General features: G+C 43.3%; 1 protein-coding gene across 7 annotated transcripts in view; it reads left to right on the top strand.

Annotated features, from left to right (window-relative positions):
* Nucleotides 1–13,987, top strand: part of CIT (citron rho-interacting serine/threonine kinase) — a 165,061-nt gene that overhangs the window by 121,339 nt on the left and 29,735 nt on the right. For 4 of the 7 annotated variants that reach the window (XM_064578478.1, XM_064578480.1, XM_064578481.1 and 1 more), the window contains exons 25-28: nt 1,419–1,616; nt 2,089–2,309; nt 4,790–4,925; nt 7,114–7,218. In XM_064578478.1, the coding sequence (XP_064434548.1) occupies nt 1,419–1,616; nt 2,089–2,309; nt 4,790–4,925; nt 7,114–7,218 (660 nt within the window). The remainder of the gene's footprint in view (nt 1–1,418; nt 1,617–2,088; nt 2,310–4,789; nt 4,926–7,113; nt 7,219–13,987) is intronic. The other 3 variants (XM_064578484.1, XM_064578483.1, XM_064578479.1) reach the window with 1 other exon arrangement.

Below are 13,987 nucleotides of genomic sequence, written 5' to 3'. Positions count from 1 at the left end.
GGGAATTAGCAGGGTTGGGCGCCTGGGTGGCTCAGTCGGTTGGGCGACTGCCTTCGGCTCAGGTCATGATCCTGGAGTCCTGGGATCGAGTCCCGCATCAGGCTCCCTGCTCGGCGGGGAGTCTGCTTCTCCCTCTGACCCTCCTCCCTCTCATGCTCTCTGTCTCTCATTCTCTCTCTCTCAAATAAATAAATAAATAAAATCTTAAAAAAAAAAAAAAAGGAATTAGGGCTTTAAGGTACATTAAGGACATTAAGGTACAAATTACTAGACCACTTACTACATTAAAAGCTTACCATCTCAGTTAACAAAAGCTCTGTTTTCTGAGCCACATTGAGCAAATGTGCTTAATTGATGTTCTTTAATTCTATGTGCCCGGGAAGATTTTTTTTAAATTGATAATCAAAGGGGGTTAAAATAGGGAATTAGTCATGGAAACAGTGGCAACATTTCATAAACTAAGTCTACTCTAGGTTTGGAAATTGGAAACAATTAATAAACTGTAGGCTTCAAGACATTTCCTTTTAATTTACTTCTTTTTGTTACATAAAATGTAATTTACTGCCTGTGTGCTTCATTCGAACTATTATTAGAAAATTGCCCTTAAACTTCGAAAGTATTATATATACAAAAGCCCTCTGCAAGAGCTGATACTGAACCTCAGAAAAGAGAATAGGGAAGCTAAATGCACTGAAATGGAAGTCATTCTGCCATTGAGCAGGGAAATAATTTAGCAAAACCAGATTAAATCTCTCTCAATAAAATGACAATTTCATATACATGCCTTCCCATTTTTGATAGCTAACTGTATAATAAAAACCATTAAAGTGATGCCATAGTACAATATTTTCAGGATTATTCTGAACTTCCCTTAAATTTTTTCCTTTTGTTGCATGAAATTAAATTTATCGCTGAGATATTAAAATAACTTTTAGTGTCCTTCGCAGTCAGTCCTCCTTGATAAGAATTTTATTTTGCTTTCTAAGACTATCTCCAGTTCTAATGTCCTCTGGATGGTGCCGTCTGTTTAATTAGCTGATTGTGATGCCAGTCTCTTAGACGCCTTTCCTTGGCTTGCATTTTCCACATTATATTATCGTCCATTAACTTGATCTCATTTAAAGTTGCCCCTTCCATACAGCAATCACTTTTGATTGATCTACTTTTGCCATGTCTTCCAGATAAATCATGCGTGAGAAAGAATCAGAAACTTTTCTTTTTCCACCACAGCACGTGTGTCTTAGTGCTAAGTGGGCGGGCACGGGAGTTTGGCTTTGGCTGCTGGGGTTGGATAAGCAAATGTGAGTGGCATGTGGATTGCTAGTGTCACGTAGGTTCTAAAATCAGTGGCTCTAGAAGCAGTTCCTCATTTCAAACAGACTTGCTGGATGCAGAACCGGGTTCCTTTCCTCTTTTAGGTAATCACAGACCTGGAGGAGCAGCTAAACCAGCTGACCGAGGACAACGCTGAGCTCAACAACCAAAATTTCTACTTGTCCAAACAACTCGACGAGGCTTCCGGCGCCAACGATGAGATAGTACAACTACGAAGTGAAGTAGACCATCTCCGCCGTGAGATTACGGAGAGGGAGATGCAGCTCACAAGCCAGAAGCAAGTAAGGACAGTACGCTGTGTCAGAGATCCCTGGCACACTTTGATTCTGTTAGATTTCAGAGCAGACGCCCAGTATACCTCTCCCAAGGGACCCAAGACCGAGCCCTGTCCGTTAAATGGGCTCTTTTTTATCATCATGTCTATGTTTTGAGGGCTTGGGGGTTTGGAAAAAGTAGCTTTTAAAAGTGTGTTGTTCTCTTAATTCTGACTTAAAAAAAGGTAAAAATAAAATAGAATATTCTGGGAGGCTAGTGTGAGCCCCTTGACTTTTAAGCGTAGTCTCTTCCCCCTGGCTTGCATTGGGTTCTGTCTTTAAGATGGTGGCAGAAATGGACCTTTATCCATTCTTGTCTGGTCCCCTGGGTCTGTAGAAGAAAACAGATACACGTGTTTCAGATTGTAGTTAGAAACTTGTGCTTTTCTGACACTGATCCAACAAAAGTAACATCCAGGAAATCCTCATTTGATACAAGGCACAACTCAGTGGTACTGATTTGCAGACGATGGAGGCTCTGAAGACCACTTGCACGATGCTGGAAGAACAGGTCATGGACCTGGAGGCCCTGAATGATGAACTGCTGGAAAAAGAGCGGCAGTGGGAGGCGTGGAGGAGCGTCCTTGGTGACGAGAAGTCCCAGTTTGAGTGTCGGGTCCGAGAGTTACAGAGGATGCTGGACACCGAGAAGCAGAGCAGGTGGGGCTTCCTGTTTGTAGAAAGCCAGTGACAGGTGTCTTCACTGGGATCACCTGAGCCTTAGGAACAAGGTGACCAACAGTCCCAGCTTGCCCAGGACTGAGAGAAGTTTCTAGCATACAAGACTTTCAGTGCTAAAGCTGGGAAACTCTTGGGCAAACCAGGATGGGTCGGTCATCCTACTTGTAAATATGGTCAGTGTCACTTGGATTATGTCTGTGTTGGAAGCTGGTGTCCTTTCACCCCATGCGGAGGCCTGGGAGTCAGCAGGGCAAATAGCTCAGTGCTTTCTTGGCAGAAACTCTTACCTTGCGTTTGTTATCATTGTGACCATGTAGCAAGACCATCACCATTTTAATCCTGGTCCTGTGTAAAGCTAGTCACCCGTCTACACTAGGGTTTCTCAACCTCGGCACTATGGACTGTTTGGGCTAGGTAATCCCTTGTTGTGGGGGCTGTCCTATGTATCGTAGAAGGGAAGCGTCATCCCTGCTTTTACCCACTAGATGCCAGTAGCAACCCCTTCCTCATGTTGTGACACCAAAAATGTCTCCAGACATTGTCCAATGTCCCCTGAGGGGCAGCATCACCCTTGGTGGAGAACAGCTTCTCTATAAGAATAGTTCCGTTTTTTTCTTTCGTGGTAGGAAATAAGTTCAAGCAGAATCTTTCCTCTGCTTTCCCACTTTGATTTCCAAAGTCAGAATCCCCTTCCTGCTGGGGCCACGATAGTGCAGGTCATAGACTTCCTACCCCTAGGGGATGCCATTCACACTGCAGACATGGTTGATGGGAAGATTGGTTATGACGGTTTTACAGCTCTTGGCAGGAAAGTGTTTGGTTCTAACAAAATGGGTATATTATGACAGTTTACCAGCAGATAGAAATAAATGACCTTGAAGAATGGGTCCCATTTTCCAGTGTGCATGCTAGAGTTAGCTCATGACTTCATGTGTGCGCAAGTGAATTGTAGCCGTCCTTCATAACCTCACTCATATCACCTTCCTCTGAAACTGACCTTCCTGGGATACCCTGAACTCCTTAAGTGAGATAAACTATGCCTAGAAATGCCTCTCACAGAGCATTTAGTTGGGCACCATCAGACTCATTTTGGTATTTCCTGCATTTACTTGACCACAGTAGACGCAGCCAAATGTGGTGGATGTTTAATGGGAGCTGAGTCAGTTAAACTAGAAAAGATTGGAGGCAAAAGATAAGACTCCTTAAATTTGAAGAGACACTGGTAGAAATATTCATTTTTTTGGGTATCCTCCCACTCAGGGTATTTGCTGACCTGACGGGCTGCTGATTAAGATCTCCTGTTCCTCTTTCCCCTGAGTCCTCACCGTATATTCTGATTGCTTTCACGCAGACCCCCTTCCTTCTGCCCTCAAGTGCAGCTCCTATCTGAGGTGTTTCTAGAATCCCTCAGAGACCAATTTGAGGGTCGGAAGCTGGCTTCAGCATCAAGAAACACACAACTCCACATGGAAGGTATAATTATGGGCTGTGCTTAGGAAGACATTTCATGTATACTTTCAGGGACAGTTGTGAAAGATCTTGGCTTTTCCTTTCTTCCCCCCACCCCCCCTCTATTTTGGTGTTACATGGGATCCCGAGATGAGTAAAATATAATTCTTAATTCCTGTGCTCAAGAGGCAAGTCTCATAGAGAAGATGAATTATGCTTTCGGGTATTTACCACCTCAGATAGAGAGTGGGGTGTGCCAAGAGAGGAGTATGTTTACACTTTGGATACAGAGCAAGGAGAGCTGCTTTGCAAGAGGAGAAATTGAGCAAGGTTTTACGGAGGACATGGCCTTTTGAGTTCATCCCTGAAGGCCAAGTAAGATTTGGGTTTGCAGGGTAGGGGAGGTGGGGGAGGAGAGCGCTGGCCAGAAGAGGAGACTGTATAAGCCCAGGTGTGGAAGTAGCAAAACACAAGACCTAAATGGGGAAGGGCAGCAATTTTTCTAGCTTGCTTCTAGTTTTTTCTATTCTCTAACCTTATTTATAGATACATTCATCGGATTCAAGTTTGTTTCCTAACAAGCACCCCAAACACATAATTTAATTGCATAGACTTGAGGAGAGGAAATGGTTGCTCGATTAGGGTTTCCTGTGGTCCCTCAGGGGGACCTCATTCCATTTCCACTCCCAGGGGAGGCTGTGGCAGTCTTGCTGTATCCTATTCAGTCCAGTTGCTTTTGGAAAATTGCCTTTCCCCTTCGGCCTTTCCAAGTGAGTACTCACAGGAACTTTACCTATTAAGAGTATTTTTACCCAAGGTCTAAAGTGGGTCAACTCTTCGCTCTGTAAGCAGTCAGAAAGCAAGACATCATTTGGAACTGGGAATCAGGGTTGGGCCTCTGTCCAGCTGCAGCCTGTCTGGTTGCTTATTGGGATTAGAGATGGGCCCACTTCCTTTTTTGGGATTGGTGATGGTGGCGCTTCTGAAATGGGCCTGTGCTTTCCCGGCAGGGCGCGGGCCGACCAGCGGATCACCGAGTCACGCCAGGTGGTGGAGCTGGCGGTGAAGGAGCACAAGGCTGAGATCCTTGCTCTGCAGCAGGCCCTCAAAGAGCAGAAGCTGAAAGCTGAGAGCCTCTCTGACAAGGTCAGCGCCCATCCCTTCTGCCTTTTAGCAGGACATCTTATCTCCCCCTTTTAGAAGGCATGCTCGACCCACATTCAGGTGCAATCCACGGTCAGCATATTTCACGAACACACGTTTACTCCGTTCCATCAAGTCGCAGGGTTAGGCTCCACACAGGACACCCTGGGTTGGCGAGAGCGTGGGAGGCATGGTGGGGACTGGTGTGTCCCAATCTGTCGGTGACTTCTTAACATCTGCCTGTCTGGGCGCCTGAGGTCTGAATTCTGATCTGGCCACACAGCTCCCTCGTTTTCTGGCACCTGATTTCTAGATTTAATCTCTGGGTTGGTTGCTGGATTTAATGTCGAGCATTCTTGGGAAGTGCTCAGTGGCAAGGACTAATGCTCCTTCCATTGCTGTGATGGGTAGGCAGCTCAGCCTCTCTCTGTTCCAAGGCCAGGGGCATGAGAGGGTCTGATGGCCACGTGAGTCCTTGGTATTTTATATTGGAAATATGCATGTCCTGTCCATGTAGCACGCCACGTTATGTCCCCGTGTTCTGGAGGTTTATCTAAGTCTTGAAAGAGACTTCAAATAGATGCCCCAGTGTTCCAGATAACAAGAATGAAGATCAAAGAAATTTCATGTATATACCCAGGTTCACACACACGCACTTTTTCACGCACACAAACACACACATAAAATAAAGCAAGAATCTGAATTTCGTGTTTGGTATAACTATTTGTTATTTCGTGATTATAAAAGTACCTATTTGGGGTCATTGTGGCAGATCTAGAAACCATAGAAAAGTAAAGGAAAAGATGACTGACAATCCACCACTGATCTATTAGAATAAATTTAGATTCTTACTATGTAAACAAGTTTACATCTTTAAAAAAAACAACATAAAAGTAGGGGCTTTTCCTCAGTTACTGAATGTTTTTTGAACATGTAGTTCTAAAAAAACCCTCAACAACACAGAAGTACCTATTTAATCATTTAATCATTCTACTTGTGTTGGAACTTTGAACTTCTTTCAATTTTTTTTGCCATAGTGTTATAAAGAACACTATGATGAACATAAATCTTTATGAATATCCATGATTTTCTTACAGAAATGAAATTTCACAGAAATAAAATTATTGGATTCAAGGCTAGAGCTTGCCACTCAGGGACACTCTGGAGTTCCTTGATTCTGGCTTACTATTTTTTTTTATTTTTTACCCATGAGGAAACTAAGGATATTATTTAGAGGTAAATGAGCCCTTTTGATTTAACTTGAGTATCTTTTCCTGTTTGATGGTTCTTAGAGTATTCTATAGCAAAGTTCTGCTCATCCTTTAAGACTCCAGACATTGGGGCATGTGAGTGGCTCAGTTGGTTAAGTGTCCAACTCTTGATCTCAGCTCAGGTCTTGATCTCAGAGTTGTGAGTTCAAGCCCCATGTTGGGCTCCATGCTGAGTATGGAGTTTACTTTTAAAAAAAACAAAACAAAACCAGACTCCAGACATTGATATCATCTTTTCTTGAAACTGGTAATTCAGGAAGAACTTCTCTTCTCCATACCCCTCTTATCAAAAATTTTATGTGACAAAGCAATCCTTGTTTGTGTATATGTCTAGTTATGGGCTACTCTCTGCCTTTGTGACTTTATGTAAGATTCTTAAGAGAGTTCATCCATTCTTTCATCCCAAGAGCCCCGATATAATGCTGTGCAAATAGTAAGCATTCAACATTTGATTATTTAATTAAGCTCAGCCAAAGTGATCATCCTTGTCTTAGAACTTGTCATAGCTATTTATGTGACCCATTAGAAATAATACTATCCCCATATAAGGCTTATCTGTGACATGGACCTTTGTGATATACTTTGAGAAAACAATATTTATTTATTTATTGAAAGATTTTATTAGAAAGAGCACACGCATGTGAGAATGAGCATGAGTGGGGGGAGGGGCAGAGGGAGAGGGAGAAGCAGACTCTGTGCTGAACATGGGGCTCGATCCCAGGACCCTGAGATCATGACCTGAGCCGAAGGCAGACACTCAACCGACTGAGCCACCCCCAGGTGTCCCTAGAAAACAATATTTATATTCTGATCTTCAGAACTTGATTCTTTACCTGTGAAGGTTTGTGGGTATTTGCAAAAGTCATTAGCATCTAGCATTCCTAAATATGATATTATGGCCAATTTTTCCCAATGCCCAGCTCAATGACCTGGAGAAGAAACATGCCATGCTTGAAATGAACGCCCGCAGTTTACAGCAGAAACTGGAGACTGAACGGGAGCTCAAACAGAGGCTTCTGGAAGAGGTGAGTACAAAACACCTGAGAAGTAGAGCCAGGTGGAATTCTGAAGGTGAAAATATGTTGTGTTTAGGTGGTCAGATCCAGATCAGACGTTCAAATTTGGAAGTTTGAATTTTCGAGGAAGAGTAAGGTGGTCACTTAATACTTTTTTGAAGGTATTTAACACGTTCAAAGAATGTGTCATGAAGGCCAGAGGGTCTTTGTCACTTGTATCCCCCCACGTGGTGCTTAAAAGAATGTTGAGCACAGATGAGTATGTGCCAAATGGAAGTTTATTAAATATACGAGTGACTGAATGTTGAATTAAATTGTTGTTTTAAAGTTAATATCTAAAGTATATTAAGTTTTCAGGCTGATAAACATCTATGCAAATTAGCTTCATGCACAGGGCAGGGACTTGATCAGATTTATGCTGAGTACTAAATTTCATGAAGACTTTTGCTCATTCATTTAATTCAATTAAAAAAAATTATGCCCTGCCTTTGAGACACAGAATGGAAAGCTCAAATTGGTCTCCCGAACCCATCCCTTATATTATTTCCTGGACCTTTTAACAGAATTCTGAAAATCTCTCTTTAAGTTGATGACTACTTCCCACCCCCAACCAAAGCCCTCCCTTATGTGTTGAATCACTTATGATTCTGCTTTGTTCATTAGAATTGACCAACGAGGACAAATATACTTTATCAAGATATTTAATGAGAAACAGGACTCCAAGAGTGTTCTGTTTAACCCATAGTGAACCTGATAGTTCAATTAACCAGAATACCTATTCTGGTTCGTTGAGGTTTTATTATATGATACCTCCCAAGGGACTGTGCTGATAGAAATAATACTGCTAAACTATTAACTTTGAAAAGTGTGGTGCAAATTTTGCAGGTGAGTATGAAATATTTTACAGAATGAGACCTGAAAAAAAATGGGTGGGAATTTGGGAGAGTTCTGGAGGTGGATGGTGGTGATGGTTGCATAACACTGTGCATGTCCTTAGAGCCAGTGAACTGTCCACTTAAGAATGGTGAAAATTGTAAATTTTATGTATATTGTATCACAGTAAAGATTTTTGCAATAAAATTAATTATACACACACATGGGTGGGAAGTTCACCAAAGGCAACGTTAAGAACGCTGTAATAGGGGTGCCTGGGTGGCTCAGTTGTTAAGCGTCTGCCTTCGGCTCAGGTCATGATCCCAGGGTGCTGGGATCGAGCCCCACATCGGGCTCCCTGCTCAGTGGGAAGCCTGCTTCTCCCTCTCCCACTCGCCCTGCTTGTGTTCCCTCTCTCGCTGTGTCTCTCTCTCTGTCAAATAAATAAATAAAATCTTTAAAAAAAAAAAAAAAGAACGCTGTCATAAAAATTTAAAAATCTACCTGGTGGTCAAGTAGAGAATGATGGTCTTTTATCTGGAATGAATAGGCAATGTCCCCGCTTTAGGCACATGTTGGAAACAGAACAGAAATAATCAATGATCTTGCCTGTCCTATTTTCCTTCCGAAGAAAGAGAGTTGGCTCTGACAGCTCAATACTTTGGTCCAAGGTTACATGGTGAGTCAGTGACAAGGCTTGGAATAGCATACTGGGATCCTGATTCAGTCCCCTCTTTCTCACTTCTAAACGACACGAGAACATTTCCAGCTTCCCAGTCTGTACCTCACAGATAGATTTTTGAGCACAGACATCTGGCTGACATGGAGTTTGAGGCAGATTTCACTGACAGTTGAAACCATTATGAAACAAAGAATGATATTTATTGTCCAGGATGTAGCGAGGATCCTTGGTCGTGGTGTGCATTTTATAAGCATGTGACCAAGGGCTTAACCTGAATGTCGTCTTTTTTTTTTCTGAATCATTTTTTAAATGTAAACACCTGACTAATCATCATCACAATGAAAACATAAAACATTTTCATCATCCAAAAAAGTTCCCTATGCCCCTTCTAGTTGATACCTTCTGACCCTGGCCCCAGGTATCCACTGATCTTCTCTTTGTCACTACCGATAGCTTTTCTTTTCTTTTTTTTTTTTTAAGATTTTTATTTTTATTTTTTTATTTACTTGACAGAGAGAGCACAAGTAGGCAGAGCAAGAGGGAGAGGGAGAAGCAGGCTTCCCGCTGAGCAGGGAGCCCGACGTGGGGCTCGATCCCAGGACCCTGGGATCATGACCTGAGCCGAAGGCAGATGCTTAACTGACTGAGCCACCCAGGCGCCCCCGATAGCTTTTCTTTTCTAGAATTTCTTAGAAGTGGGGTCATAGTATATATACTCCTTGTATCTGGATTCTTTATTTTTTTTTATTTTTTTAAAAGATAATTTTATTTTAGAGAGTGTGTGAGTGGGGGGAGGGGCAGGGGGGAGAGGGAGAGAGAGTGAATCTCAAGCAGACTTCCCAGTGAGCATGGAGCCCGATGCGGGGCTCCATCTCATGACCCTGAGATTATGACATGAGCCCAAACCAAGAGTCAGATGCTTAACCGACTGAGCCACCCGGGCGCCCCTGGATTCTTTGGTTTAGTTGAGCATGTTTTTGTGGCTTATCCTTGTTGATGAATGTACTAGCAGTTCATTGCTTTTTATTGCTAAGCAGTAATTTATTGTATGGGTATACCATAACTTATCCACTCACCTGCTGATGAACCTTTGAATAGTTTCTGGTTTTTAGTTATTATAAATAAATCTGCTATGAAAACTTGTATGCACATCTTTGTGTGGATATGTTTTCATTCCTCTAGGAGGAGCATTGCTGGGTCACATGTGTATGTTGATAACAAAGTGGTTGTTCCATTTTGCAGTTCCAATCCCATAATGCTTAGTATTGTTTAGCCTTTCTCGTGTGTATATTACAGTATCACATTGTGGTTTTAATTTGCATTTCTTTAATAATGAAAGATGAACATCTTTTCATGTATTTGTCATTCATATATCTTCTTTTGGAAAGTGTAAGTTCAAATCTTTTGGGTAGTTACTTCTGAGTAAAGTTGTTGAAGATTTCTTCATACTACTCTTTGTCAGATGTATGGATGCTGGATCTTTCAGCCAGTTTGTAGCTTGCCTTGTCTTTTAAAACAGTGTCTTTCAAAGAGCAAACGTTCTTAATTTTTATGAAGTCAAATTTATCAGTTTTTAAAAATGGTTTGTGTTTTCTGTGTCCTATTTAAGAAATCTATGCTTACCCTAAAGTTGCAGATATTTTCTTCTCTCTGTACTACAAGAAGTTTTATAGTTCTAGCTTTTATATGTAGGGCTAGGATGTATTTTGAGTTGATTTTTATGTATGAGAGGAGAGGTTCGCTGTTTTCCATAGAACTGTCCTGTTACTCCAGTACCATTTGTTAAAAGACTCTTTTCCTCATTAAATTTTCTTGACATCTTTGTCACAAAACCATCTACATGTTTATCTTATTCCATTAACAGACCATCTGATTATAACACATCTTGAAATCAAGAGATATTATCGTGTGTGTGTGTGTTTATCATGATAAGTGTACTCTTTAATGCCCATCCCCTATTTCTCCCATCCTCCCACTCACCTCCCCTCTGGTAACCATCAGTTTGTTCTCCATAGTTAAAGAGTCTGTTTCTTCATTTGTCTCTCTCTCTTTCTTTTTTTGTATTTGCTCATTTGTCTTCTTTCTTAAATTAACCCAAGTGTCCTCTTTATTAGGTACAGAGACTTGTAAATGGGACCAGAATCACAGTCTCAGAGTTGGGAAGAGTTTTTTATGTCATGGAGCCCAGATTCCCAGCCCTTGTTCCATTGTCCCCTTCATCCCTGCCCTTGGCAGACTTTGCTAATGGATATCTCTCCGAAATCTTTCCTCTTGGGCCCGAAATGGCTTTGGAAACTTTTTTTTTTTTTAAGATTTTATTTATTTGACAGAGAGAAAGATAGCTAGAGCAGGAACACAAGCAGGGGGAGTGGGAGAAGGAGAAGCAGGCTTCCCTCCAAACCGGGAGCCCGATGTAGGACTTGAGCCCAGGACCCTGGGACCATGACCTGAGCCGAAGGCAGATGCTTAACAACTGAGCCACCCAGGCACCCCTGGAAGCTTTTTTGACATGGCCCTTGATAGCCACTATCAGTCCGTTGGAAGTAATGCCAAAGGTGAAAGTCCATTTGCAAATTCTGGTCAAATTAACCTCATGTCTAAGGCAGACAATCCCTTCCCCAACATTCCCCACCAGTGGGCCTGGTTGAACCTCGGCCTGAGTGCACAGTGCCTGTGGACCTCCCAACCCAGTTTTTCCAGCAACTTTAATTCTCAGAAAGTCCTGTCTAATTTCCGTTAAAGCCTATAACTTCCAACCAATGGTTCTATTTCATTGAAACATTTGAAAATAGAGCAGTCTGATATTTCCAACCAAAATAGGAGAGTAATGCTGACTAATGATCAAATTACTTGAGTAATAATTTAAAAATGAATGTTTCATTAGCAATTGCTGTGTGCCAGGTGCCTTTCTGAGTACCTTCCATGATTGGTTCCTACGGCCTTTGTGACAGTTCTATGAGAAAAACTACTTCTATTATCTCTGCGACAGTCAGTTTGATACCAACGTCGCTCTCCCACTGCAGACCGCCTTCCCTTTCCTAAGAGAAACATTTCAAGTCCCTCCAAGTTTGAAATGTTCTTTTCTGGTAGATTTATCTTTCCAAAGAGAGTTTCTAGAAGTCTGCATGGTCTGAACAACATGGAGTACAGCGGGACATCTCCAGCTCCATTCCAGGCTCTGTAAGCCTCTGCCAGTTACCCACTGACCTGTCATATCGCCACCAACCCTTCCATAAGGTGTTTTTGTTTTTTTTTAAGATTTTATTTATTTATTTGAGAGAGAGCACAAATAGGGTGGGGCAGGGGAGGGACAGAGGCAGAAGGAGAGGGAGAAGCAGACCCCCCACTGAGCAGGGACCCTCCCCTCCCCCTGCCACACAGGGGGCTCCATCCCAGGACCCCGAGATCATGACCTGAGAGCCGAAGGCAGACACTTCACCGACTGAGCCATCCAGGCGCCCTTATCAGTCAGTGTCTTTAAAAATCCCATCCTTTTAGGGGCGCCTGGGTGGCTCAGTCGTTAAGCGTCTGCCTTCGGCTCAGGTCATGATCCCAGGGTCCTGGGATAGAGCCCTGCATCGGGCTCCCTGCTCCGCGGGAGGCCTGCTTCTCCCTCTCCCACTCGCCCTGCTTGTGTTCCTGCTCTCGCTATCTCTCTCTCTGTCAAATAAATAAATAAAATCTTAAAAAAAAAAAAAAAATCCCATCCTTTTGAACTTTCTCTGGTTGGTTTTGATCCATCCTTTGAGCCACCAGGGTTGTCAGGTGTTCCGGTTCTGTGATCCATTTCCTTGGTGCGTCCTGCCAGTCTCCCATCACCCTTGTGAAACTCTTGGACAGATGAAAGCACAGAGCTAATGCTCTCCTTTCAGTCTGACACTGACCCGTGAATAGCCCCCATTTGCCTCTCTCTGGGAAGCAGGTAAATGGTTTTGAAAAGCATTCCACCGAGCAGCAACCTGCCATTCTCACTTGTTTTTTTATTATAGTGAATAAGCAGCCTATTTCTTGGAAGGCTAATGGACAATTGATGTGTTTGTTCTAGAGAAATATTTTGGGCCCGGCTGTCACCAACCCGATTCTTGTCCCCAGCTCCTTATTCTCTGCTTCCTGCCTAGTAATTAATGTTGTCCTAAAATAGTGGGAAGAAACTAAAGAGGGTAATTTGCGAAAATCACTTGCGCCGTAGGGGACTGATAGCTCCCTTTAAGAGGTAATCTTAGCTGTTTTCTCTGCTCCCCCCTCCCCATATTTTAGGGGTTTCTGTGGTTTGATTCAGAAATTCCAGGTTGGCATACAGGGCAGGTGATCTCTGGTTGCTGACAGTATCTCTTGCTTTACAGAGGACTAATGCGGGGAGGCTGGGAGAGGAGGTCGGCATGGGGAAGACAGCTGGGCTAGGGACAGACGGGCGTAGGGAGAGGGGAGCCTGAACTGGATGGAGGGAAGGGGAGACAGAGAGACTGCTAAAACTCCTTGAGCATCTATGGTACTCTGGGCGTGGCGCTCAGTATATCACCCGATCAGGGGAGACATTGTACCCACTTTCAGGTGAAGACACTGAGGCTTCTAGAGGCAATATGAGCTTCCCCTCAGGTCCTATGACCGATACGTGTTAGAGTCCTCATTTACACTAGGGTCCGTAGCATTCCAAAGTCCACGTTCGTTCCACCACACCGTGATGCCTCAAGGAATCCGCTTCCCCTCCAGAGGAAGGGCTGTTGAGGAGTAGAGATGGAAAGAAAAACAAAACAAAGGTGGAGGGAAGCGAAATGGGATGAAGAGGCAAGTTCTGAGGTTGTTGGTAGCTCTTGGCCTTCTGGGGCGGAGAGCGTGGAGATTTGCCACTGCCTGCTGGGAAATGCCCGTGGTGGTATTTACGGCTCTTCAGGAGCTCTGTCCTTGAGTCTGCAGAGAGTCTAGGCCACCACGGGAGGGGATATTAGGGCCACCTCCAGGGTGGTTAGATTGTCACGCCGGGGTTGGATGCCATCAGGCGGTGTCTCCTCAGGGTAGCTGCTCTCTCCTGCTTTTTTAGAAACAAGCATTTTAGGAAGGAGAGCCATAAAACCAGCATCTTTATAGCCCGCTTTATTTTCTGGTTGACTTCCATTGTAAAAATTGGAGGAAGATTTCCAGCACAAAACTATTTCCAAAACACTAAAGTAATTCCGCCCCCCTCCCCACCCCGGGTTTTACTGACTCTTGTGCTGAGTCTGGGCT

The sequence above is a fragment of the Mirounga angustirostris genome, unplaced genomic scaffold (assembly GCF_029215605.1).
Source record: "Mirounga angustirostris isolate CCGP_5_RB_7025 unplaced genomic scaffold, mMirAng1.0.hap1 SCAF_14, whole genome shotgun sequence".
Classification (NCBI taxonomy): Eukaryota; Metazoa; Chordata; class Mammalia; order Carnivora; family Phocidae; genus Mirounga; species Mirounga angustirostris.
Note: the sequence above shows the minus strand (reverse complement) of the source record. Positions and strands in the feature narration are given on the sequence as shown.